At 40.6% G+C, this 25,715-nt stretch overlaps 2 protein-coding genes across 2 annotated transcripts in view; both read right to left on the bottom strand.

Moving 5' to 3' along the window:
• Window positions 1-12,593: 12,593 nt before the first annotated feature.
• LOC142537577 (uncharacterized) lies at window positions 12,594-12,920 on the bottom strand. The gene has a single exon (XM_075643082.1). It carries the CDS (start codon window positions 12,918-12,920, stop codon window positions 12,594-12,596), a length of 327 nt encoding a protein of 108 aa, XP_075499197.1.
• Window positions 12,921-13,007: 87 nt separating this feature from the next.
• Window positions 13,008-25,715, bottom strand: part of LOC142537576 (uncharacterized) — an 88,593-nt gene continuing 75,885 nt past the window's right edge. Inside the window, exons 2-7 of the mRNA XM_075643081.1 lie at window positions 17,531-17,727; window positions 17,405-17,468; window positions 16,914-17,247; window positions 15,764-16,569; window positions 14,966-15,663; window positions 13,008-14,678 (exon numbers count right to left, since the gene is read on the bottom strand). Of these exons, the coding sequence (XP_075499196.1) occupies window positions 13,008-14,678; window positions 14,966-15,663; window positions 15,764-16,569; window positions 16,914-17,247; window positions 17,405-17,468; window positions 17,531-17,727 (3,770 nt within the window). The remainder of the gene's footprint in view (window positions 14,679-14,965; window positions 15,664-15,763; window positions 16,570-16,913; window positions 17,248-17,404; window positions 17,469-17,530; window positions 17,728-25,715) is intronic.

Genomic DNA, 25,715 nt, shown 5'->3' with positions numbered 1-25,715 from the left:
ACTTCGGAAATGAAGTGCGACACATGGACAACATCCCATTGAGAGAACCAAAGTAGATAGGAGAAAGTCAGGCTGATGACTTTAAACAAAGCGCTATGTGGGAGGCAACCCACATTTATTTATTTTTGCATTCCTTTTGTTTTTATTATTTTATTTCCATTCCTTAATTTTATTAATTTTAACTTTCTCAATTCAAGTATTAATTTTCATTTTGTTATTTTTGCAGGTATATAAAAAAAAAAGTCGAAAAGTTTATGGACAGGATGTTTGGCGCATATGCGTGATTTATTTTCGCGCACATGCGCGAGTATGGCAGAAGGTTTTGCGCATATGCGCCATTAAGGACGCGCACATGTAAGACTAAGGCAGAGACATCGGCGCATATGCGCCATTAATGGACGCGCATATGCGTGAGAGTCCACACGCGAGACAGTAACCTCGGCGCATATGCGCCGCTTTAGGGCGCGCATATGCGCCCGACCTGTTATAAAAAAAAAAGAAGAAGAACTAAAACCATTTTCAGAAAACAGCCGCCCTCCCTCACCAAAAGCACTAAACCCTCGTCTGAAACACCACCGATCGTCGCCGCCTCTCGAAGAAAGCCGGTCGCCGCCCTAAATTATCGCCGTGACTCCGACCACGTCTCCTAATTCCGGCCATTCTCTGGTACAAGTAAGGGTTTTAACCAAATCTTGTTCAATTTTTCAGCGTACTTGGAATATTGTGTTTGATATCGTCAATTTGTTACCTCTCGTGGTTATAAAGTAGTTTGTGATCACTGGGTGTACACATCTATTGCTTATTGGATTAATTGGTGTGGTGAAATTATAGTGTTCAAGTTTGGGGGTGTGATTACCGGATTTTTGGCTCTTCAGTATTTAAATTTAGTTGGTGTTGGTTTTGATATTTGATTATTGAGTTGATGGCACCGAAAAAGAAAATATTCTAGGGCAGCTGACATATCATTGGAAAAAGTTAGAGCACGGAGCACGGGACGCGAAGAACAGAGATAGAAGACGCTGAATCCGGACACAGAGAAGCACTTTCATCTCTCCTAAACACGTTCCTAATTCGGTTCTTTACTTTTACGTTTTTAATGATTACAAATAGGTTTTGTATTTTTTTAAATTCGAGTATGAACTAATTCCATTTTCTAGAGATTGATGTAGTCTTGGGTTACCTTATGTTATTGACGTTTTGACTTTTCATCTAATCAATTTATCGTGTTTATTAGTGATTTCTTGTCATTAATGCTTTTGAATTACTGGCCATAATTCGAATGATCTAATAAGTAGAGATCACCAATTTCAGGCAGAGAGAGCTCGAAGTGTTATATGAGGCGTGGGAGAGATACAAAGAATTACTCAGGAAGTGTTCGAATCATGGATATGCAGATTGATGTGAATCTTTGTACGACGAATAGCAAACACGATTAAAATCGAATCGCGCACTCAATTCGATAACGAACAAGGAATCGTAGTTGTCCCGATCTTTTGAATCAAGTGTGTGTGTTGTGATTTTCACCTCTAAACTATGAAAAGTCTAGCAACAAATAATCACGAGATAAACAACCGAGATTATAACGAACCTTCGAAGAACAAGTCGACGACAATCCGCACAAGCACGATCGACGAACGCCACAAAGTTAAAAACTTTGATAAGTTTGATTTTTGTTTGACAAAGCAAAAGCTTTAATTGTTTGAGAGAAAACTCAAGAACAATGATAAAATATCAATAATAATCTGAATAATGTTCAAAATTTTGTGAAAATAGGTCTACATATTAGAAAAAGATTGCAAATCTAGTTACCAAAATAATCAAAACTCTAACTAGGAAACTAGGATTTTTCCGGAACTGGTTCGCGCTCGGGCGGTAGAATATTACCGCTCAAGCGCCAAGGGCTCTGCACTATTCGCGCTCGGGGGATAGAATGTTGCCGCTCGGGCGCCGGGTGTTCTGGAAATCACGTCTTGGACAGTCCATCTGGCGCTCGGGCGGTAGTTTTTTACCGCTCGGGCGCGAAGCATTCTTCCACTTTTCTTCGTTCATCACTTGAATGGTGTTCCTATGCCTTCCGAACTCAATCCCATGCACCAAAAACCCTTCAGCAATCTGCTCCTTGCTTGTAAGTCCTTCTTCATTGCTCATAAGTCCGTGCAACGCTTCCTTGAACTTCTTCAATCGTCCCCTCGTGATTGGTCCCTCCGGCAACTCCAAAGGGTCCCATGCTTTCCTTGGCGCCTGACCATCCGTGCTCGCATCATCCTCCCCTTCTTTAAAAGGATTTGTCCTCAAATCCAGCTCGTCACCTACATCAAACAACGACAAGTCACTAACATTAAAAGTAGAACTCACGTTATACTCACCTGGTAGATCGAGTTTGTAGGCATTGTCATTGATCCTTTCAAGGACTTGAAATGGTCCATCGCCCCTAGGTAATAGCTTTGAACGTCTCTTCTCAGGGAACCTCTCCTTCCTCAAGTGTAACCACACCCAATCTCCCTTCTCAAATAACACTTTCTTCTTTCCCTTGTTGCCTTGCGTGGCATTTTGCTCATTCTTCTTTTCAATATTGGCCTTGACCTTTTCATGCAAACCCCTAACAAATTCAGCTTTCTTTTTGCCATCCATGTTTAACCTTTCACTCACAGATAAAGACATCAAATCCAACGGAGTCAAAGGATTAAAACCATAAACAATCTCAAATGGAGAATAATTCGAAGTTGAATGCATGCAACGATTATACGCAAACTCAACAAATGGTAAACAATCTTCCCAATTCTTTAAGTTCTTTTTAAGAATAGCACGCAAAAGTGTTCCTAACGTTCTATTGACAACTTCAGTTTGTCCATCCGTTTGAGGATGACATGTAGTAGAAAACAACCATTTTGTGCCAAGTTTAGCCCATAACGTCTTCCAAAAGTAACTCAAGAATTTAACATTGTGATCAGAAACAATAGTCCTAGGCATGCCATGCAACCTAACGACTTCTCTAAAGAATAGGTCCACAATGTGAGATGCATCATCAGTTTTGTGACAAGCAATAAAATGTGCCATCTTAGAAAACCTATCCACAACAACAAATATAGAATCCCTCCCCTTCTTTGTCCTAGGCAACCCCAAAACAAAGTCCATAGAAATATCAACCCAAGGTTCACAAGGGACGGGAAGTGGTGTATACAAGCCATGTGGTTGTGTTTTAGATTTAGCTTGCCTACAAGTAATACACTTATCACAAACACGCTCAACGTCACGTTTCATGTGTGGCCAATAGAAATGTTCATGCAATGCACTTAAAGTTTTAGCCACACCAAAATGTCCCATTAGGCCACCCCCATGCGCTTCCCTAAACAAGTAATTCACGAATGGATGATCTAGGGATGCACAACCTATCTTCCTTAAACAAGAAACCATGATGCAAATAAAACTTGTCATGTGGACCATGCATACATATTTCAAATTCATTATTAAAATCCTCATCTAGCACATATAATTCCTTCACATGCTCAAATCCCAAAACTTTAGACTCCAATGTAGAGATTAGTACATACCTCCGTGATAGTGCGTTGGCCACTACATTTTCCTTACCTTGCTTGTACTTGATGATGTAAGGAAATGTTTCAATGAATGCCACCCACTTGGCGTGCCGCTTGTTCAACTTCTGCTGCCCCTTAAGGTGCTTAAGAGACTCATGATCCGTGTGAATCACAAACTCCTTAGGCCTCAAGCAGTGCTGCCACGTCTCTAGAGTCCTCACAAGTGCGTAGAACTCCTTATCATACATGGGGTAGTTCAAGGCTGCTCCATTGAGCTTCTCGCTAAAGTACGCCACTGGTCGTCCCCCTTGCATCAAAACTCCGCCAATACCTACACCTGACGCATCACATTCAATTTCAAAAGTGTTAGAAAAATCAGGTAAAACAAGTAAAGGAGCATTAATCAATTTGTGCATAATAAGATTAAAAGACTTCTCTTGCTCCTCGCCCCAATAGAATGAATGGAACGTTCTTCTTAATTACCGCCGTCATCGGTGCTGCAAGTGTGCTAAAATCCTTTACAAACCTCCTATAGAAGCTTGCAGGTCCATGAAAACTTCGGACTTGACCAACAGTAGTAGGCGACGGCTAATCTCGAATAGCACTTACCTTGTCTTCATCCACTTGTATCCCCTGTGAGCTTACCACAAAACCAAGAAAGACAAGTTTGCTTGTACAAAAATCACATTTCTTTAAGTTAGCATATAGATTTTCAGCCCTTAATGTGATTAGCACAAGTTTCAAGTGACCAACTTGCTCATCCAAGTCTTTGCTATATACTAGGATATCATCAAAATAAACAACAACAAATTTTCCTATGTATGCACGCAAGACATGGTTCATTAACCTCATAAAGGTACTGGGAGCGTTAGTTAAGCCAAAAGGCATGACCATCCACTCATATAATCCGTATTTGGTTTTAAAAGCAGTTTTCCACTCATCACCTTCCCTCATCCTAATTTGGTGATAACCACTCTTTAAATCAATTTTGCTAAAGATACAAGCACCATGCAACTCATCTAACATATCATCTAGTCTAGGTATGGGATGCCTATACTTAATGGTTATGTTATTAATTGCCCTACAATCTACACACATACGCCATGAGCCATCTTTCTTAGGAACTAATAAAACAGGTACAGCACAAGGTGACATGGACTCACGCACAAAACCCCTATCTAACAACTCACTTACCTGCCATTGAAGCTCCTTCGTCTCCTCCGGATTGTTCCTATAAGCTGGACGATTTGGCAATGCACTCTCGGGCACCAAATCAATTTGGTGTTCAATCTCCCTCAAAGGCGGTAGTCCTTGAGGTAACTCCTCCGGAAATATATCATCAAATTCCAGCAATAGTGAAATAACAATGCTCGGAAGGGAACCGGCTATATCACTTGTGTTAAAGAGGATTTTTTATTAAGAATCAACACAAGTGATTCATGTGTGTGCAACAAGTGTTTCAACTCAGTTTTTTGGGCCATATATGATTTCTTTTTGGCCTCTTTCCTCTCATTTTCTTTCCTCTCTTTTTCTTCCCTCTCATTTTTCTTTTGTATGGCTATCTCACTCTTTTTATCACTCTTTTTTTCAGCCATCTCATTTTTTTTTTCAAAGGCCATCTCACTTTTAAGTTCAGTCTTTTTTTCGGCCTCATCTCTCTTCTTTTTTTTTTAAATGGTCCTCTCCAACACTTGCTTTGGGGACAATGGAAGTAAAACAATGGAATCTTTCTTCATCATAAATGAATACCTATTCTTGTACCCATCATGTGTCACCCGCCTATCATATTGCCAAGGTCTACCCAACAAGATATGACATGCATGCATGGGTACCACATCACACAAAACCTCATCCACATACTTCCCAATAGAAAAAGACACCAACACTTGTTTGTTCACCTTCACCTCCGCACAATCGTTCAACCATTGAAGCCTATATGGTTGGGGATGCTTTAATGTAGGTAAACCCAATTTTTCCACCATCTCACTACTAGCCACATTGGTACAACTCCCCCCATCTATGATTAAATTGCAAACCTTTTGATTTACAAAACACCTAGTATGGAACAAGTTTTCCCTTTGGTTAATCTCCTCCTCCTTGACTTGGGCACTCATGATACGCCTAGTCACTAGTGCTTCACCTACAACTGCCTCATACCCCTCATCAAGATCTTTTAATGCAGGCATCTCATCATCAGTCACTCTCAGAGACTCATATTCACCATAGTCATTTAAAATCATCACCCTTTTATTAGGACATTCACTAGAAATATGCCCTAACCCTTGACACCTAAAACATTTAACATCTCTAGATCGATTAGAAGGAGTTTCAGATTTACCTTGTACTCCTTGCTTAGGCGCCTCTGGTTTGGTTTCAAATTTGGGCTTGGCCACCACTTTACTCTCCTCACGCTTCACTACATTTGACCTCCAAGAAGATGATGAACCCCTAGTTTGATTGGTGCGGCCAACTCCACGCCTTTTGAGTTGTTGCTCCACTTTTATGGCCATTTGCACCATCTCGTCTAGATCCAAGTAGTGCCGAAGCTCCACTTGATCTTGAATTTCCCTGTTTAATCCACAAAGAAAACGTGCCATGGTCGCCTCACTATCCTCCTCAATGTTTGCCCTAATCATGACTACTTCCATCTCCTTATAGTAGTCCTCAACACTCTTCACCCCTTGCCTTAAAGTTATTAACCTCTTAAACATCTCTCTATAGTAGTGATTGGGCACAAACCTTTTTCTCATCAATCTTTTCATCTCATCCCAAGACTCAATAGGTCTCTCATTATACCTCCATCTAGTGGTCACTAATTGATCCCACCAAATAAGAGCATAGTCAAAGAATTCCACCACCGCCAACCTCACCTTCTTTTGTTCGGAGTAGTGGTGACATTCAAACACAAACTCTACCATCTTTTCCCACTTTAAATACGCCTCCGGTTCAGATTTCCCTTGGAACGATGGAATTTTCATCTTAATGCTACCCATGTTAACATCTTCGCTATCCCCATCATATCTACCCCGTACGGCTTCTCTTTTTCCTCTACCGTATCCTCTACCTCTTCCATTCCTACCCCAATTTTCATTTTGACTCTCCTCGTCTCCTCCCAACTCGTACTCCTCATCCTCTCTACTCAAATCCTTAGGTTTAGACTTACTCCCACTAACACCAACCTCAAGCTTATTCAACCTTTCATGTAACGACTCCATTTGGGTTGACATCATCCTACTAAAATGCCCAAACAACGCCTCCATTTGAACCTTAGACAACCCCGGGTTCGAACTATCTCCTACCTCCCTCTCCATCTAATTTTCAAATTTGTACCTGCAAGAAAACGTTAGTAGAAACAAAATAATCCTCACCCAAATGCTCACGGTCACTCCAAAAAAATTCACTCGTCTTTTCTCTCAATTTTTTTTTTTGCTCACAACAAATACTCACTAGCCACTCCAAAGAATAACACCCACACTCAAATATTTCCACTCGAATTTGATGCTTCTCTCGAAGGTGTGCTCAAGCTTTGTATTTGAGTATATCAAACAATCAAGTTCCAACTTGTGAACAAATGCGACCGACTCACTTGGACTGTGTAGACAAGAAATTCGAATATATGAAATATATATATATATTGAATATGACTCTCTAAAGAAAATAGAACAAGATATCAAAAAGAAATAATGGTGAATTTTCGGAATTTTTGTACTCTTTTTTTTTTTGGCTGAGTAATACTCGAAAATCCCAAAAAAAAAAAAACCAACAAATTTCGAGAATCACAGATTCACGAAAAATACGAAGAACGATAGAACAAACAGATCTGAAAGCGGAATTAAAGGATAATTAGATCTGCTAATAGAATGAATGATAAACTTACTTGAATTCAATTAACCTAAGCTCTGATACCAAATGATGTGAATCTTTGTACGACGAATAGCAAACACGATTAAAATCGAATCGCGCCATCAATTCGATAACGAACAAGGAATCGTTGTTGTCCCGATTTTTTGAATCAAGTGTGTGTGTTGTGATTTTCACTTCTAAATTATGAAAAGTCTAGCAACAAATAATCATGAGATAAACAACCGAGATTATAACGAACCTTCGAAGAACAAGTCGACGACAATCCGCACAAGCACGATCGACAAACGCCACAAAGTTAAAAACTTTGATAAGTTTGATTTTTGTTTGACAAAGCAAAAGCTTTAATTGTTTGAGAGAAAACTCAAGAACAATGATAAAATATCAATAATAATCTGAATAATGTTTAAAATTTCGTGAAAATATGTCTACATATTTGAAAAAGATTGCAAATCTAGTTACCAAAATAATCAAAACTCTAACTAGGAAACTAGGATTTTTCCGGAACTGGTTCGCGCTCGGGCGGTAGAATATTACCGCTCGAGCGCCAAGGGCTCTGCACTATTCGCGCTCGGGCGGTAGAATGTTGCCGCTCGGGCGCCGGGTGTTCTGGAAATCACGTGTTGGACAGTCCATCTGGCGCTCGGGCGGTAGTTTTTTACCGCTCGGGCGCGAAGCATTCTGCCACTTTTCTTCGTTCATCACTTGAATGGTGTTCCTATGCCTTCCGAACTCAATCCATGCACCAAAAACCCTTCAGCACTCTGCTCCTTGCTTGTAAGTCCTTCATTGCTCATAAGTCCGTGCAATGCTTCCTTGAACTTCTTCAATCGTCCCCTCGTGATTGGTCCATCCGGCAACTCCAAAGGGTCCCATGCTTTCCTTGGCGCCTGACCATCCGTGCTCGCATCACTGATTGGATGCAAATCGAGTTATTTTACAATGGTTTGGATGGGCCGACTAGAGCGAATGTGGATGCAGCCGCCGGAGGTACTATTTTTTCTAAAACACCTGATGAGGCCTATGATTTGCTTGAACAGATGACCATTAACAATTATCAGTGGCCGAGTGAGAGATCTGGATCAAGGAAACCTGCTGGAGTGTATGCCGTAGACCCGATCACATCACTTACTGCACAGGGTTCGGCATTGACAGCACAGATTGCAGCGATGAACAAAGCAGGCCAATCTACGTCTGAAGTAGCACTGGTGACTGCCGAAGAAGAGCCAGTTGTGGAGGAAGCTCAGTACATCAACAATCGTGGTTTTTGATGTTATCGAGGTAATCCTCCCCCTAATACTTATCATCCAGGTTTGAGGAATAACGAGAATTTCTCTTATGCGAACAACAAGAACGTGTTGAATCCTCCACCGGGGTTCAATACACAGAAAGGGGAAGGAAAGCCATCTTTTGAATATCTAGTTGGTACATTTGTGACTGAGTCTGGGAAAAGAATGACGAGAACTGAGTCTCGTCTTGATAACATGGAGACACACATGGACAATATGGGTACCACGATGAAATACTTGGAAACACAGATTGGGAAACTAGCCAATGCTTTAAAAGATCAGAATAGAGGACAGTTTCCCAGCAATACAGAGGTGAATCCTAGGGAACAGTGCAAAGCTGTCACATTGAGGAGTGGCAAAGAAATCTGAATCCCAGATCCTACTGAAGAGAGTGTAGAGATTCTTGTTGAGGAAAATGATGGAAAGGGTGCAAGTATTGGAGAAGAGAAAGTGGAGGAACCTAAGAAAGTGATTGAGCAGCAACCTTTACCTAAGGTAAATCTTCCATATCCACAAAGGTTCAAGAAGAAAGGGTTGGATGATCAGTTTGCGAAGTTCCTGGAAATTTTCAAGAAAATACACATCAACATCCCATTTGCCGATGCATTGGAGTAAATGCCCAATTATGCTAAGTTCATCAAGGATGTGATGTCCAAGAAGAGGAAACTTCAAGAATTTGAAACCGTGAAGCTAACCGAAGAGTGTAGTGCCATACTCCAAAGAAAACTACCACAGAAACTCAAAGATCCAGGGAGTTTCACTATTCCTTGTGTTATTGGTGGTTCTAGAGTAAATAGAGCTTTATGTGATTTGGGTGCTAGTATAAATTTAATGCCTTTTTCTATTTACAAGACTTTGGAGCTTGGCGAGGTGAAACCTAGCACTATTACTTTGCAGCTGGCGGACAGATCACTTACCTATCCACGAGGGATAGTAGAGGATGTGCTGGTAAAGGTAGACAAATTCATATTTCCTGCTGATTTTGTCATCTTAGATATGGAAGAAGACCAGGAGACTCCGCTTATCTATGGAAAGCCATTTTTGGCCACCGGGAAAGCTTTTATTGATGTGCACAAGGGCGAGCTCACATTGAGAGTAGGTGGAGAAGAAGTCGTGTTCAACATCTACAACACCATCAAAGGACCAAATGAGGTAAGTACTTGTAATAGTATTGATATAATTGATTCATGTGTATCTCATGTTGGTGCAGGTAGGATGACGAAAGACTCTTTAGAGAGATGCTTGTTGGAGTAAGTTTCGACAGTGGATGACGAGGACTGGGATGTGCGAGAGGATTTACTTGCTCTCAATACGCTACCTAAAGAAAAGATTAATGCCCAACTTGAAGAGTTACTTGAAGATGCAAGTAAAGAGGTATCAAAAGCATCCCCTGCATTAAAGGATTTACCGAGTCACTTGTGCTATGCATTCCTAGACGAGAGTTCGTCCTATCCGGTAATCATCTCCTCTGCTCTTACTATTTAAGAAAATGATAAGTTGTTGAGAGTGTTGAGAGAATTTAAATCTGCGTTGGGATGGACAATTGTTGATATAAAGGGGATTAGCCCTACTGTTTGTATGCATAAAATATTGATGCAGGAGTCCTATTCCCCCTATGTTGATCATCAGAGGAGGCTTAATCCAGCAATGAAAGAGGTTGTCAGGGCTGAGGTATTAAAATTGTTAAATGTTGGTGTTATTTATGCTATATCTGACAGTTCTTGGGTTTCACCAGTACAAGTAGTGCCTAAGAAAGGGGGAATAGATGTAGTGAGAAATGAGAATAACGAATTGATTTCAACTCGTCCAGTGACTGGGTGGCGAGTGTGTATAGACTATAGGAAATTGAATGATGCGACTAGGAAAGATCACTTCCCTCTTCCCTTTATTGACCAGATGCTTGATAGAGTTGCTAGTGTCACCCTGTGCTTCACATCATACTTGGCCAATAGTGAGTTAAAAATTTTGTTACAGAAATGCGTACCTTCATCACTGATAATGGCTCTAGGCGTTCCAAATCTTGTGAAGATGTTCCTGTGGACAAACTTAACAACAACTCGAGCATCATTAGTACTGGTGGCAATTGCTTCCACCCATTTGGACACATATTGAACTTTGTTTGGTTCATTATTGTCTTCAGATTGTCATTTTGTTTAGCCAAACGTTACCCTATAAGTCCTGTTGATTTGTGAAGGTAAATGTGTGTCTTGTGCCTGTGGTAGCTCCTCATCATCTGGATTCTCGTGGGGCATATAAGCGGCAGCGCCAAAGAAGGCAACAATGGGAGCCTTCGGCTTAAGTACTTGCTCATCAGGCAACCAGGACACGCCGGATTGTCTGCATAGCTCGGTAACAATGTGAGGGCATGGAAGGGCGACCGTGGCTAATCCTGTGCCGGATCTCATGATCGATCCATATATTATTTTTCCCAAGTCAACAGATTTGCCCATCAAAATAGCAAAGACAAGTGCAACTTTGTCTTTGGTTACATCGTGGTAGTGCGAGGATGGGAGAACCTGAGCCAACACTAACGATGTCCACGCACTTGCATTGGGGCTCATATCGGATTTCTTCAGAGAGATTGGACCACTCGAGCTCATTTTCCATACGGCACCTGCCTGACACACGTTCCGAATGACCTCTGAATAATTAACCCCCTCTTCTAGAAATTCACTGTACTCGTCTTCTTCGAGGCTTGGCATCTGATAGATCATGTTTATCGTTTGAGAGTCAAACGATACCAATTTTCCTCACACCAGTACTCTCGACTCGTCATGCCGTATCCGCAGATTAGCATATAACTCTCGCACAATCGAAATCACAGCATCTAGAGGAGGGTGAGTAAATTCAACCCGTTGTCTTCGTTCCAATTAACGCACAATCATACCACGTATTATCGATAAATTAAATCCCCTCTCCGGGATTATGGACCGGGTCATCGAGCTCTCATAAACTTGCTGGGCTTCCTCATTCCAAAATTTTTGAGGATCGAAGCTTGAAGAGGAGGAGGCGCCCTTCTTTGATTTCTTTTTCGGTGCCATCAACTCAATAATCAAATATCAAAACCAACACCAACTAAATTTAACAACTGAAGAGCCAAAAATCCGGTAATCACACCCCCAAACTTGAACACTATAATTTCACCACACCAATTAATCCAATAAGCAATAGATGTGTACACCCAGTGATCACAAACTACTTTATAACCATGAGAGGTAACAAATTGACAATATCAAACAGTCCCCAAATAGATCGAACACAATATTCCAAGTACGCTGAAAAATTGAACAAGATTTGGTTAAAACCCTTACTTGTACCAGAGAATGGCCGGAATTAGGAGACGTGGTCGGAGTCACGGCGATAATTTAGGGCGGCGGTCGGCTTTCTTCGAGAGACGGCGACGATCGGTGGTGTTTCAGACGAGGGTTCAGTGCTTTTGGTGAGGGAGGGCGGCTGTTTTCTGAAAATGGTTCGCGAGTCCTCTTTTTTTTTTATAACAGGTCGGGCACATATGCGCGCCCTAAAGCGACGCATATGCGCCGAGGTTACTGTCTCGCGTGTGGACTCTCGCGCATATGCACGTCCATTAATGGCGCATATACGCCGATGTCTCTGCCTTAGTTCGCGCATGTACGCGTCCTTAATGGCTCACATGCGCAAAACCTTCTGCCATACTCGCGCATGTGCGCGAAACATCCTGTCCATAAACTTTTCGACTTTTTTTTTTATATATATACCTGGAAAAATAACAAAATGCAAATTAATACTTGAATTGAGAAAGTTAAAATTAATAAAATTAAGGAATGGAAATAAAATAATAAAAATAAAAGCAATGCAAAAATAAATAAATGTGGGTTGCCTCCCACATAGCGCTTGGTTTAAAGTCATCAGCCTGAATTTCTCCTGTCTATTTTGGTTCTCCCAGTGGGATGTTGTCCATGTGTCGCACTTCATTTCCAAAGTAATGCATGACCCTTTGACCATTGACTTTAAAAGTCTGACCATTGTTGCACTTTAACTCAATTGCACCATGTGGGTACACTGTTTCCACTGTGAATGGTCCGGACCATCGTGATTTTAACTTACCAGGAAACAACCTCAGTCGAGAATTGAATAATAACACCTGTTGCCCTGGTTCGAAGTCTCGACGAAGAATCTGCTTGTCATGCCATTTCTTGGTCTTTTCTTTGTATATCTTAGCATTTTCGTATGCATCATTCCTGAATTCCGCCATCTCATTCAACTGCAACAGTCGTTGCTCGCCCGATGCTCCAATATCAAAATTAACTTTTTCACAGCCCAAAATGCTTTGTGCTCCAGTTCAAAGGTAGATGTGGCAAGCTTTCCCAAATACCAACCTATAAGGTGACATCCCGATAGGTGTCTTGTATGCAGTCCTGTACGCCCATAAAGCATCATCTAGCTTGATTGCCCATTCCTTCCGGTTCGTCTTTACTGTTTTTTCTAATATTTGTTTGATCTCCCGGTTGGATATCTCTGCTTGCCCATTAGCTTGTGGGTGGTATGCCAGTGTCACGCTGTGCTTCACATCATACTTGGCCAATAGTGAGTTAAAAATTTTGTTACAGAAATGGGTACCTTCATCACTGATAATGGCTCTAGGCGTTCCAAATCTTGTGAAGATGTTCCTGTGGACAAACTTAACAACAACTCGAGCATCATTAGTACTGGTGGCAATTGATTCCACCCATTTGGACACATAATCAACAGCAAGTAAAATGTAAGATTGACCAAAAGAGGATGGGAATGAACCCATAAAGTCAATACCCCAGACATCAAAGAGTTCCACCTCCAAAATATTTGTTAGTGGTAATTCATGTCGTCTAGAAATATTGCCAACTCTTTGGCATTTATCACATGACTTAACTAAAGTATAACTATGCTTAAACAGATTAGGCCAATAAAAACCAGACTGTAATACCTTAGCTGCTGTTCTAAATGCTCCAAATTGTCCATCGTAGGGTGAGGAATGACACTGCTCTATAATCGTACCCGCTTCTTCCTCTGCTACACATCGTCTAATTATCTGATCAGCGCATCTCTTAAACAAGAAAGGATCATCCCACAGATAAAATTTGGCATCATGAAGAAATTTCTTCTTTTGGTGATAAGTTAAATCTGAAGGTAATTCTCCTGCAGCAAGAAAATTTGTTATATCTGCAAACCAAGGATGTGTAACATTTACCTTGAAGAGTTGCTCGTCTGGAAACGTCTCATTGATCACTCCACCTTCAATTCTTTCTTCCAGCTCTAGGCGTGACAAGTGATCTGCCACCTGGTTCTCACAACCTTTCTTGTCTTTGACATCAAAGTCAAATTCTTGAAGTAGGAGTATCCATCGTATCAACCTGGGCTTGGCATCCTTTTTGGCAAACAAGTAACGAAGAGCTGCATGGTCAGTGAAAACCGTTACCTTGGTGCCAATGAGATATGTTCTGAACTTGTCGAATGCAAACACCACTGATAGCATCTCTTTCTCAGTAGTTGTGTAATTCTGTTGGGCTGCGTTGAGTGTGCGACTTGCATAGTAAATAGCTTTGAACATCTTGTCTCGTCTTTGTCCCAATGCTGCTCCCACAGCATAGTCACTAGCGTCGCACATGAGCTCAAAGGGCTCCTTCCAATCAGGCACTATCATGATGGGTGCAGAAATCAGTGCTGTCTTGATCCTGTTAAACGCCTGCAAGCAATCATCGTCAAAAATAAAACTAGAATCTTTCTCTAACAAATTATATAAAGGTCTAGTAATTTTAGAGAAATCTTTAATATAACGACGATAGAACCCAGCATGTCCCAAGAAACTTCGGATCCCTTTCACATTCTTCGGCGGCAGGAGATTTTCAATTGCCACAACTTTGGCTCCTTCCACTTCTATTCCTCTAGCCAAAATTTTATGCCCAAGCACAATACCTTCTGAGACCATGAAGTGACATTTTTCCCAATTCAACACTAGATTCTTCTCCCGACATCTCTGCAAAACAAGCGTTAGATTCTGCAAACAATGATCAAATGATGAACCAAACATAGAGATATCATCCATAAAAACTTTCATTATTTCCTCACCATGTTAGAAAATATGGCCATCATACACCTCTGAAAAGTAGCAGGTGCATTGCAGAGACCAAATGGCATTCTCCTAAAAGCAAATGTACCGTAGAGGCAAGTGAAGGTAGTCTTCTCTTTATCCTCCGGTGCTATGACAATCTGATTGTAACCTGAATAACAATCTAGAAAGCAATAATAATGATAACCACCTACTCTATCAAGCATCTGGTCAATAGAGGGAAGAGGAAAGTGATCTTTCCTAGTCGCATCATTCAATTTCCTATAGTCTATACACACTCGCCACCTAGTCACTGGACGAGTTGAAATCAATTCGTTATTCTCATTTCTCACTACAGTTATTCCCCCCTTCTCAGGTACTACTTGTACAGGTGAAACCCAAGAACTGTCAGATATAGCATAAATAACACCAGCATTTAACAATTTTAATACCTCATCCCTCAGAACCTCTTTCATGGCTGGACTAAGCCTCCTCTGATGATCAACATAGGGGGAATAGGACTCCTGCATCAATATTTTATGCATACAAACAGTAGGGCTAATCCCTTTTATATCAACAATTGTCCATCCCAACGCAGATTTAAATTCTCTCAACACTCTCAACAACTTATCCTTTTCTTCAATAGTAAGAGCAGAGGAGATGATTACCGGATAGGACGAACTCTCGTCTAGGAATGCATAGCACAATTGACTCGGTAAATCCTTTAATGCAGGGGATGCTTTTGGTACCTCTTTACTTGCATCTTCAAGTAACTCTTCAAGTTGGGCATTAATCTTTTCTTTAGGTAGCGTATTGAGGGCAAGTAAATCCTCTCGCACATCCCAGTCCTCTTCATCCACTGTGGAAACTGACTCCAACAAGCATCTCTCTAAAGAGTCTTTCGTCATCCTACCTGCACCAACATGAGATACACATGAATCAATTATATCAATACTATTACAAGTACTTACCTCATTTGGTCCTTAGATGGTGGTGTAGATGTTGAACACGACCTTCTCCACCTACTCTCAATGTGAGCTCGCCCTTGTGCACATCAATCAAAGCTTTCTCGGTGGCCAAAAATGGCCTTCCAAAGATAAGCGGAGTCTCCTGGTCTTCTTCCATATCTAAGATGACAAAATCAGCTGGAAATATGAATTTGTCTACCTTTACCAGCACATCCTCTACTATCCCTCGTGGATAGGTAAGTGATCTGTCCGCCAGCTGCAAAGTAATAGTGCTAGGTTTCACCTCGCCAAGCTCCAAAGTCCTGTAAATAGAAAAAGGCATTAAATTTATACTAGCACCCAAATCACATAAAGCTCTATTTACTCTAGAACCACCAATAACACAAGGAATAGTGAAACTCCCTGGATCTTTGAGTTTCTGTGGTAGTTTTCTTTGGAGTATGGCACTACACTCTTCGGTTAGCTTCAAGGTTTCAAATTCTTGAAGTTTCCTCTTCTTGGACATCACATCCTTGATGAACTTAGCATAATTGGGCATTTGCTCCAATGAATCGGCAAATGGGATGTTGATGTGTATTTTCTTGAAAATTTCCAGGAACTTCGCAAACTGATCATCCAACCCTTTCTTCTTGAACCTCTGTGGATATGGAAGATTTACCTTAGGTAAAGGTTGCTGCTCAATCACTTTCTTAGGTTCCTCCACTTTCTCTTCTCCAATACTTGCACCCTTTCCATCATTTTCCTCAACAAGAATCTCTACACTCTCTTCAGTAGGCCCTGGGATTCCGATTTCTTTGCCACTCCTCAATGTGACAGCTTTGCACTGTTCCCTAGGATTCACCTCTGTATTGCTGGGAAACAGTCATCTATTCTGATGTTTTAAAGCATTGGCTAGTTCCCAATCTGTGTTTCCAAGGATTTCATCGTGGCATCCATATTGTCCATGTGTGTCTCCATGTTATCAAGACGAGACTCAGTTCTCGTCATTCTTTTCCCAGACTCAGTCACAAATGTACCAACTAGATCTTCAAAAGATGGCTTTCCTTCTCCTTTCTGTGTATTGAACCACGGTGGAGGATTCAACACGTTCTTGTTGTTCGCATAAGAGAAATTCTCGTGATTCCTCAAACCTGGTTGATAAGTATTAGGGGGAGAATTACCTCGATAACCTCCAAAACCACGATTGTTGATTTACTAAGCTTCCTCCACAACTGGCTCTTCTTCGGCAGTCACCAATGCTACTTCAGACGTAGATTGGCCTGCTTTGTTCATCGCTGTAATCTGTGCTGTCAATGCCGAAATCTGTGCAGTAAGTGATGTGATCGGGTCTACGGCATACACTCCAGCAGGTTTCCTTGATCCAGATCTCTCACTCGGCCACTGATAACTGTTAATGATCATCTGTTCAAGCAAATCATAGGCCTCATCAGGTGTTTTAGAAAAAATAGTACCTCCGACGGCTGTATCATCCACATTCCCTCTAGTCGGCCCATCCAAACCATTGTAAAATAACTCGATTTGCACCCAATCTACATATCCATGATTCAGAAACTTCCTGAGTAATTCTTTTTATCGCTCCCACGCCTCATATAACACTTCGAGCTCTCTCTGCCTGAAATTTGTGATCTCTATTTTCAACTGAGCAGACTTGGCAGGAGGAAAATACTTTGACAGGAATTTTGTAACCAGATCTGCCCATGTAGTAATACTCCCCAAAGGTAGAGATTGGAGCCAACTCCTTGCGTGATCCCTAAGAGAAAACGGAAACAGGCGCAATCGAATAATTTCATCAGAAACACCATTAATTTTTACCGTGTCTGTGATCTCCAGAAAAGTTTGTAGGTGAAGATGGGGATCTGCAGTGGCTGCTCCTCCAAATTGGTTCTGCTGAACCATGTTAATGAGTGCGGGCTTTAGCTCGAAGTTGTTAGCAACAATGGTTCCGCGAGCTATTCCAGAGTAGTGAGCGTTGATGACTGGGCGAAAATGTTCCCGGATTGGCACCTCTCCTGGGAGCTCATTCTGATTATCTCTTTTTTAAGCCATTGCTTTAATTTCGTCTCTCCTTGCTTTCCTTAATCTCCTGGCAGTTCTTTCGATTTCTGGATCAAAAATCAGCAAGTCGGGATTTTGAAATCTTCGCATACACTGCAAAACAGAGAAGACTATCAATTAACAAAATAAATAAATAAAATAGAATAAAGTCTAAATTAAAGTAAAGACTACTTAGTAATGATATCAATATGCAATTAAATAGTTTACTCCCCGGCAACGGCGCCAAAAACTTGTTGCGTATTTTCACTACCGCAAGTATACGGTGTCAAGTTTTAGTACTGGTTTGAGTACAGATATCGATCCCACGAAGAGTAATTATTTAAAATTGTAAATTAATTACCATAATTGACATAGCTCAACTTTATTTAGATAAATCAAAATGGTTGGTTTAAAATCAATTCAAAGAAAATAACAATTCCTGTAATTCTAGCGCGCAGTAGAGATTCACTGAGTAAATAAATCTAGAGATATGATTTCGTCTGGTTTCCCCTATGCTAAATTAAAATTGACTAAAATTTAATTAAATTGCACCATATTTATTAACCAAGAACTCGCAATATTTTCTATTCCCTTTTTCAAGTGATAAATAGAACTGTATTACCTATTACCGATTTTAATATGTCTATTCAAAATCGTGTAACAAGTAATAAATGCAAACAAAGTTCCCTCATGGACTCGCCAAAGTTATACGTCTTTTGCACGTTATAAACATCCGACGATGCGATTTCCCCTGTCCTAATTTCGATCACCTCTCTCGAGTGTTAGATCTCAATTATTAAATCATTCGAATTATGGCCAGTAATTCAAAAGCATTAATGACAAGAAATCACTAATAAACACGATAAATTGATTAGATGAAAAGTCAAAACGTCAATAACATAGGGTAACCCAAGACTACATCAATCTCTAGAAAATGGAATTAGTTCATACTCGAATTTAAATCAATACAAAATATGTTTGTAATCATTAAAAACGTAAAAGTAAAGAACCGAATTAGGAACGTGTTTAGGGGAGATGAAAGTGCTTCTCCGTGTCTGGATTCAGCGTCTTCTATCTCTGTTCTTCGCGTCCCGTGCTCCGTGCTCTAACTTTTTCCAATGATATGTCCGCTGCCCTAGAATATTTTCTTTTCGGAATCCCCTTTAAAATCCACGAGAACCCTATTTAAGTCTGACTGTTGCGCCGCGCGCATATGCGCGACAAAGACTCGCGCATATGCGCGGGTCCTTCTGTGCATTGCCTTCTTCTTGAGCGCATATGCGCGCCTAGGTTCGGCGCATATGCGCGCTACTCTCTGGTCTCGCCTCACGTCACTCGCGCATATGCGCGAGCATCACTGCCTTCAGACCTAGGCGTCTTTCATGTTTCTCTTCTAGGTGCCATTTTCACTTTCCTTTGCACCCGAATGACAGTATTACCTAGGTTCGTGCAATCACACCAAAAAAACAACAAAAGCGCGTAATTCCGCACAAAAAGACTAACAATCTATATGAAGTATAAGGATAATTTAAGTGCATAAAATGCACTTATCAGCATGGATCTTACGTTGCCTTCGGAGTTGACCACCGACGTGTTGCTCTTGTCGCTGCCTAACTCATTTGATCTTTTTGTGGTGAATTTCAATATGAACAAGCTAAAGCCTACCCTTGAATATGTTTGTTACGTTTCAAGCCACCATCAAGAAAGAGAAGTCGGTTCTTTATGTGGGCTCTTTATTTGGCATGGAGACTGGTCCACCTGGGAAGGAAAAGAAGCATTATTTCGAACGTCCCAAGAAGAACGTGACCTTGAAAAGGCAAGCTCCGAATCCCGTTGTTGCAACCACACCAGTAAAGGCTGACAAGACTGATGATGTTTGTCATCAGTGCAATAAGCCTGGACATTGGAGGCGTAGCTGCAAAGAATATCTTGCCCAGAAGGGTTCTGGAAATGATATGTTCTATATTGAAGTAAACATTTCAATTAACTCTACTTCTCGGGTATTGGATACCATCTGTGGCTCACATCTCTGTAATGATTTGCAGATGATGGGAAAAAGTAGGAGACTTAGGGAAGGTGAGACCTTCTTAAGGATGGGCAATGGAGCAAGAGTTGCTGCCAAGACTGTAGGAGATGTCTACTTGCTTTTGAACAATGATTTTAAGTTGATTTTAAGAGATGTTTTATTTGTACCTGATTTGGTGAAAAACATTGTTTCCATTTTTATGCTTGATAAAGATGGATATTCTTGTTTATTTAGCAAAGGTGTTTGCAACATTTACAAGAATGAATGTTTGATTGGTACTGGAGAACTTGAAAACAATATATGTAGCTTAAAATTGAAAGATATTCTACTAAACAATGTCCAAGCAATAACAACAACAAACAAGCGAAAACAAGATACTCTTAATTCGGCACAATTATAGCATCCTCGATTAGGAGCATATTTCCCTAAGAAGGATGAACAAGCTAGTGGGAGTGGGCATGTTTGATATAGTCTGATATTAATTCTCTCCCAACTTTTGAATCCTATCTAAAAGGAAATATGACAAAAATTCCCTTTAAGGGCCATGTTGAGCGAGCCAAAGGGTTATTAAATTTTATCCATACCGATGTGTACGGTCCGCTTAGCATCACCACTAAGCATGGACATGCCTACTTCATCACCTTTACCGATGACTTTTGGAGGTATGGGTATTTTTATTTGATGAAATACAAGTCAGAAGCCTTTGAAAGGTTCAAAGAATTCTAAATTGAAGTAAAGAAACAGTTGGGACGAAGCATCAAGTCACTTCAATCGGATCGAGGTGTTGAGTGCCGAGTTCCAAGAGTATCTTAGGGAGAATGGGATTCTTCGCAATGGACTCCGCCTGCTACACCACAGTTGAATGGTGATTCGGAGCGTCGTAATCGGACCTTTATGGACATGGTTCTGTCTATGATGGTGTTCACGGAGTTGCCGCCATCCTTTTGGGGATATGCACTTGAGACAGCGGCACTATTGTTGAACAATGTCCATTCAAAGGCAGTTAATAAGACACCATATGAGATATGGATGGGTAAGCCTCCCAAATATTCTTATCTTAGAATATGGGGATGCCCTGCTTATGTGAAGCAGGTAGTGGGAGATAAATTGGATAGTCGATCCATTTTATGTTACTTTGTGGGATATCCAAGGAATTCAGTTGAATATTATTTCTATCATCCCCAAGAAACAAAGGTGTTTGTTTCTAGGAATGCAACCTTTTTGGAAAAGGAATTTCTATTGGATAGAAAAAGGGAGATGATAGAACTCGAAGAGGTTCTAGAGACACCCACAATTGAAGAACCCATACCCGAAGAGCCAAGAGAGGAGATACAAGCTCCTAGAAGATCCGAGAGAGTCTCGAGACCACCTATGAGGTATGGTCTGCTTCTTGAAGAGGGCCATGATGAGTCTAACCATGGATGTGATCCAAGGACCTTCAAAGAAACGTTATCTGATGCTGATTTATCCAAATGGCTTGAAGCAATGGAATTTGAGATGAATTCCATGCATTCGAACCAAGTGTGGAATCTTGTGGATCCACCTGAGGGAACTGTTCCCATAGGGTGTAAATGGATTTACAAGAGTAAACTTGAGGCAGATGGGAAGGTATTGACCTTCAAGTTGCGATTGGTGGCAAAAGGATATACTCAAAGACAAGGAGTTGACTTTGAGGAAACCTTTTCTTCAGTTGCAATGTTCAAATCTATAAGTATATTATTAGCCATAGCTTCATGGTATGACAATGTGATATGGCAGATGGATGTCAAGACAGCTTTTTTTTAATGGGGATATTAAGGAAGAGATTTACATGTCTCAACCTGAAGGGTTTACATCTATCAGAAGTGAGCATATGGTATGCAAACTTCAAAGATCTATTTATGGTCTAAATTAGGCATCTAGGAGTTGGAACCTCAGATTCTATAATACAATCAAAGAGTTTGGTTTTACTAAAAATCCTGAGGAACCTTGTGTGTATAAGAAGGTCAGTAGGAGTGCTGTGACATTTCTTGTGCTTTATGTTGATGACATTCTACTCATTGGGAATGATGTAGGAATGTTGCAATCAACTAAAATATGGTTAGCGAGTAAGTTCTCGATGCAGGACTTGGGTGAAACATCTTTTGTATTGGGAATACAGATCTATAGAGATAGTTCAAAAAGATTGCTTGGTCTCACCCAGTCCACATACATTGATACCATCATGAAGCGGTTCTCGATGGATGAGTCCAAGAGAGGACTTCTACCGATGTGTCATGGCGTGTCCCTATCCAAGTCTATGTCACCCAAGACTGATAAAGAGATAGTGTCGATGACAAGCATTCCTTATGCATCTCCGATTGGTAGCATCATGTATGAGATGATATCTACACGTCCTGACGTGGCTTTTGCGCTAAGTGTAGTGAGTAGATATCAATCGAACCCTAGTCTTGGTCAGTTCTGAATATTTCCCACGAAATCACTGTACCTCTCTGTTCTAACATTCTTTTACTTGTAATCCACCAACTCCTGGCAGTCTCTCGTAACTGGTGGAATATCAGTTTAATTCTCTGCTCATCTGAATAATCAAGTAAATCAAACAGTATTTCTATGTCATCAAACCAGTTTTCACAATCTTCAGACGTCTCGGTACCACTCAGGATCGGTGGCTGAAATACCTGAAATTCTTTCAACTGTATTTCCATCTGAGTTTCTGATACATCTATCTGTTCAGTCGAAGTACTACCCCTTTCTGGAATTCTCCGTGGAGGTATATCTGCTTATCAAAACATTAGTACTCAAATACTACAAATCTGTTGCAATCTTTCTCTGATCATCTTACTGTTGATCATGAATCAGATATGATTCATACTCAATAATACATAATACCACTCAAATCAGATCATCAGGTAACATGTATTTTAAAGCAGTAAAGCATAATGTCATGCTAGCACACACAATGTAAGTCAACATTAAAATAAATCTCATGCTAGTAATCACATGCAAGGAAAGAAAAACTCAATCTACCCGCTCATTCTCTTCTATCTCAGTCTAAAGGATCTATCGCTCTGATACAACCTGTTGTGGGGACCCGGACGCTAATCATGTTCTTAATCATCATTGGGGACTAATTAATCAATTATAAAACAGGGTCTAAATTTTTTTTTAAAATGCGGAAAGTAGTGACATAAAATGTATATACATCTCAGTATAAAAGTACAAGTCCTGTACCACATACATTTATTCAATTAAGGTTTAATAGCTAATATCAAGTGTCCAACCCTATCTCTAATCCAAGTCCGGAGCCTCCACTCTAATCACGATCTCTCTTCATCTTCTCAACCCTGAACCTGTCCCATGTGTTGTCATGCACACATACAAAACAATACAACAGCCGGATAACTCCGGTGAGAATAAATCCCAGTATAAACAATGTAAACATGCAATCATATAAAAACATATACAAAAGCATATAGCAAATATCATTCACATGCAGCCAATCAACAAACATGTATGATATCAAAACTGTAAATCAACTAGTCGTATCCGACTTGACTCAAACAACGCGTCGTCTCAGACTCGACTCAACTCTAACCTAGGGATCCCAATGTCTGGATATTGATAATTATATCGAATCTCAGTCGATAGGAATGAATCAACCCTAAACGGCATCGATATAATTCATATATCCAGTGTCTGGTCGAAACAGTCGCAGAATTGACGAATCAGTCAAGAATTAAGCGAATCAGCCAATAACTAGACGAATCAGTCAGTAATTAAGCGAATCAGCCAAAGTTTAGACGAATCAGTCGATAACTAGACGAATCAGCCAATAACCAGACGAATCAGCCGGTGACTAGGCGAATCAGCCAATAACCAGACGAATCAGCCGGTGACTACGCGAATTCAGCCAATGACTAGCGAATCAGCAGTCAATATATGAATATAGTAACTAGGCGAATCAGCCGATGACTAGCGTATCAGTAGTCAATACATGCAGTGGCTATAAATCAATAGACTACAAACATCAATCTCATCAATTACAAATATCAATGTAATAAACTAAGTATGTGATTTAGGGAGACTCGAGTCAAACCTCACTCGAGTTGTGCAATCCCAACTCAACATTAATTTATACCTTTCTTTCTGATACTCTGACTCTGTCGAAGTCTCGAACTCAAAGCCTGTCAATACTCAATCTGACAATAACAATATCGAGGGTACGGTATCAGTACACCGCTCAATCAATACTGGCTATAATCAGAATTCAATCAAATTCTGGTTCAACGGCATAACATCATAATCTCAATATATCCAGCCATATCATATCAGTCAGATATCAATTCTAACATCTTATACTCGATAATCACTCAATCTTGATATCAATTCTTACTCAACTTAACTCTAAAAATCATAACAATTTCATATGGTATATGTTCTTTAGTCCGGCTTCGATTATACAATGTCTAACATGACAAGAACATCATATATGAATCATATCAGATTCTGACAATACCATAATTTCAAAACATATCAAAACGTAGCAAAACTTACGTCCAGTTGTAGCCTATGTCGATAGGAACTCAGTACCGCAGTCGGATTTAAAATCAGACGGACGGATCTTTCACAAAAGGCCGTAAGGATTTCTCACAATTCTCTGAAGCCCCTTCCTCGATTTAGCTGATTCTGAGGGACAAAATCGTTTTTGATATATATATATTGCATGTGAAGGACAAATGGCTCACCCTTCACGCAACACGTCTCGCGCATATGCGCGACATCAACCGGCGCATATGCGGGAGACCTTAAGTCTCGGTGCGTGTCTTCCCGACTGCTGGCGCATATGCGCGACACATTTCCGCGCATATGCGCCCAACTCTCTGGACTCGGCATTCTTGAATACATCTGCTCGCGCATATGCGCGTCATGTGTCGCGCATATGCGCGAGACTTACTGTCTCGGCAATCACCCCAAATACTTGCCTCGCGCATATGTGCGCACCTTCTCGCGCAGATGCGCGAGGTGTTCTGTCCTCGCGAAGGATCTTCCTCTTGTACAGGCTCGCGCATATGCGCGACTCACTTCGCGCATATGCGCGAGGTCCTCTGCCCTTGTCGCGCATTTGCGCGCATCTGTGCCGCGCATATGCGCGAAGGCTACTGTTCCTCGCACATTTTCATGCATTATCTCGTCTTTCCCGGTCCGATCTTTTCTGTCTATAATCATATCAATTATCCCCAAATCATTTTAGATTAATTGGATAAAATTCTCGGGTCTTACAAGTATGGATCAAATCCAATAACCCTTTGGCTCGCTCCACGTGGCCCTTAAAGGGAATTTTGGTCATCTTTCATTTTAGACAGGATTCACAAGTCGTGAGAGCATTAATATCAGACATATCAAACATGCCTACTCCCATTAGCTTGTTTATCCTTCTTAGGGAAATATGTCCTAATCGAGCATGCCACAATTGTGCCGAATTTTGAGTATCTTGTTTTTGCTTGTTTGTTGTTGTTATTGCTTGGACATTGTTTAGTGGAATAGCTTTCAATTTTAAGATATAGAGATCGTTTTCAAGTTCTCCAGTACCAATTAAACATTCATTCTTGTAAATGTTGCAAACACCTTTGCTAGATAAATAAGAATATCCATCTTTATCAAGCATAGAAATGGAAACAATGTTTTCACCAAATCAGGTACAAACAAAACATCTCTTAAAATCAACTTAAAATCATTGTTCAACAATAAGTAAACATCTCCTACGGCCTTAGCAGCAACTCTTGCTCCATTGCCCAACCTCAAGAAGGTCTCACCTTCTCTAAGTCTCCTACTTCTTCTCATCCTCTGTAAATCATTACAGAGATGTGAGCCATAGCCGGTATCCAATACCCAAGAAGTAGAGTTAATTGAAATGTTTACTTCAATATAGACATACCGTTTCCAGAACTCTTCTGGGCA

Source organism: Primulina tabacum, chromosome 2, assembly GCF_025594145.1.
Source record: "Primulina tabacum isolate GXHZ01 chromosome 2, ASM2559414v2, whole genome shotgun sequence".
Taxonomy (NCBI): Eukaryota; Viridiplantae; Streptophyta; class Magnoliopsida; order Lamiales; family Gesneriaceae; genus Primulina; species Primulina tabacum.
The sequence above is the reverse complement of the archived record's forward strand: the minus strand, read 5'-3'. Positions and strand labels throughout refer to the sequence as shown.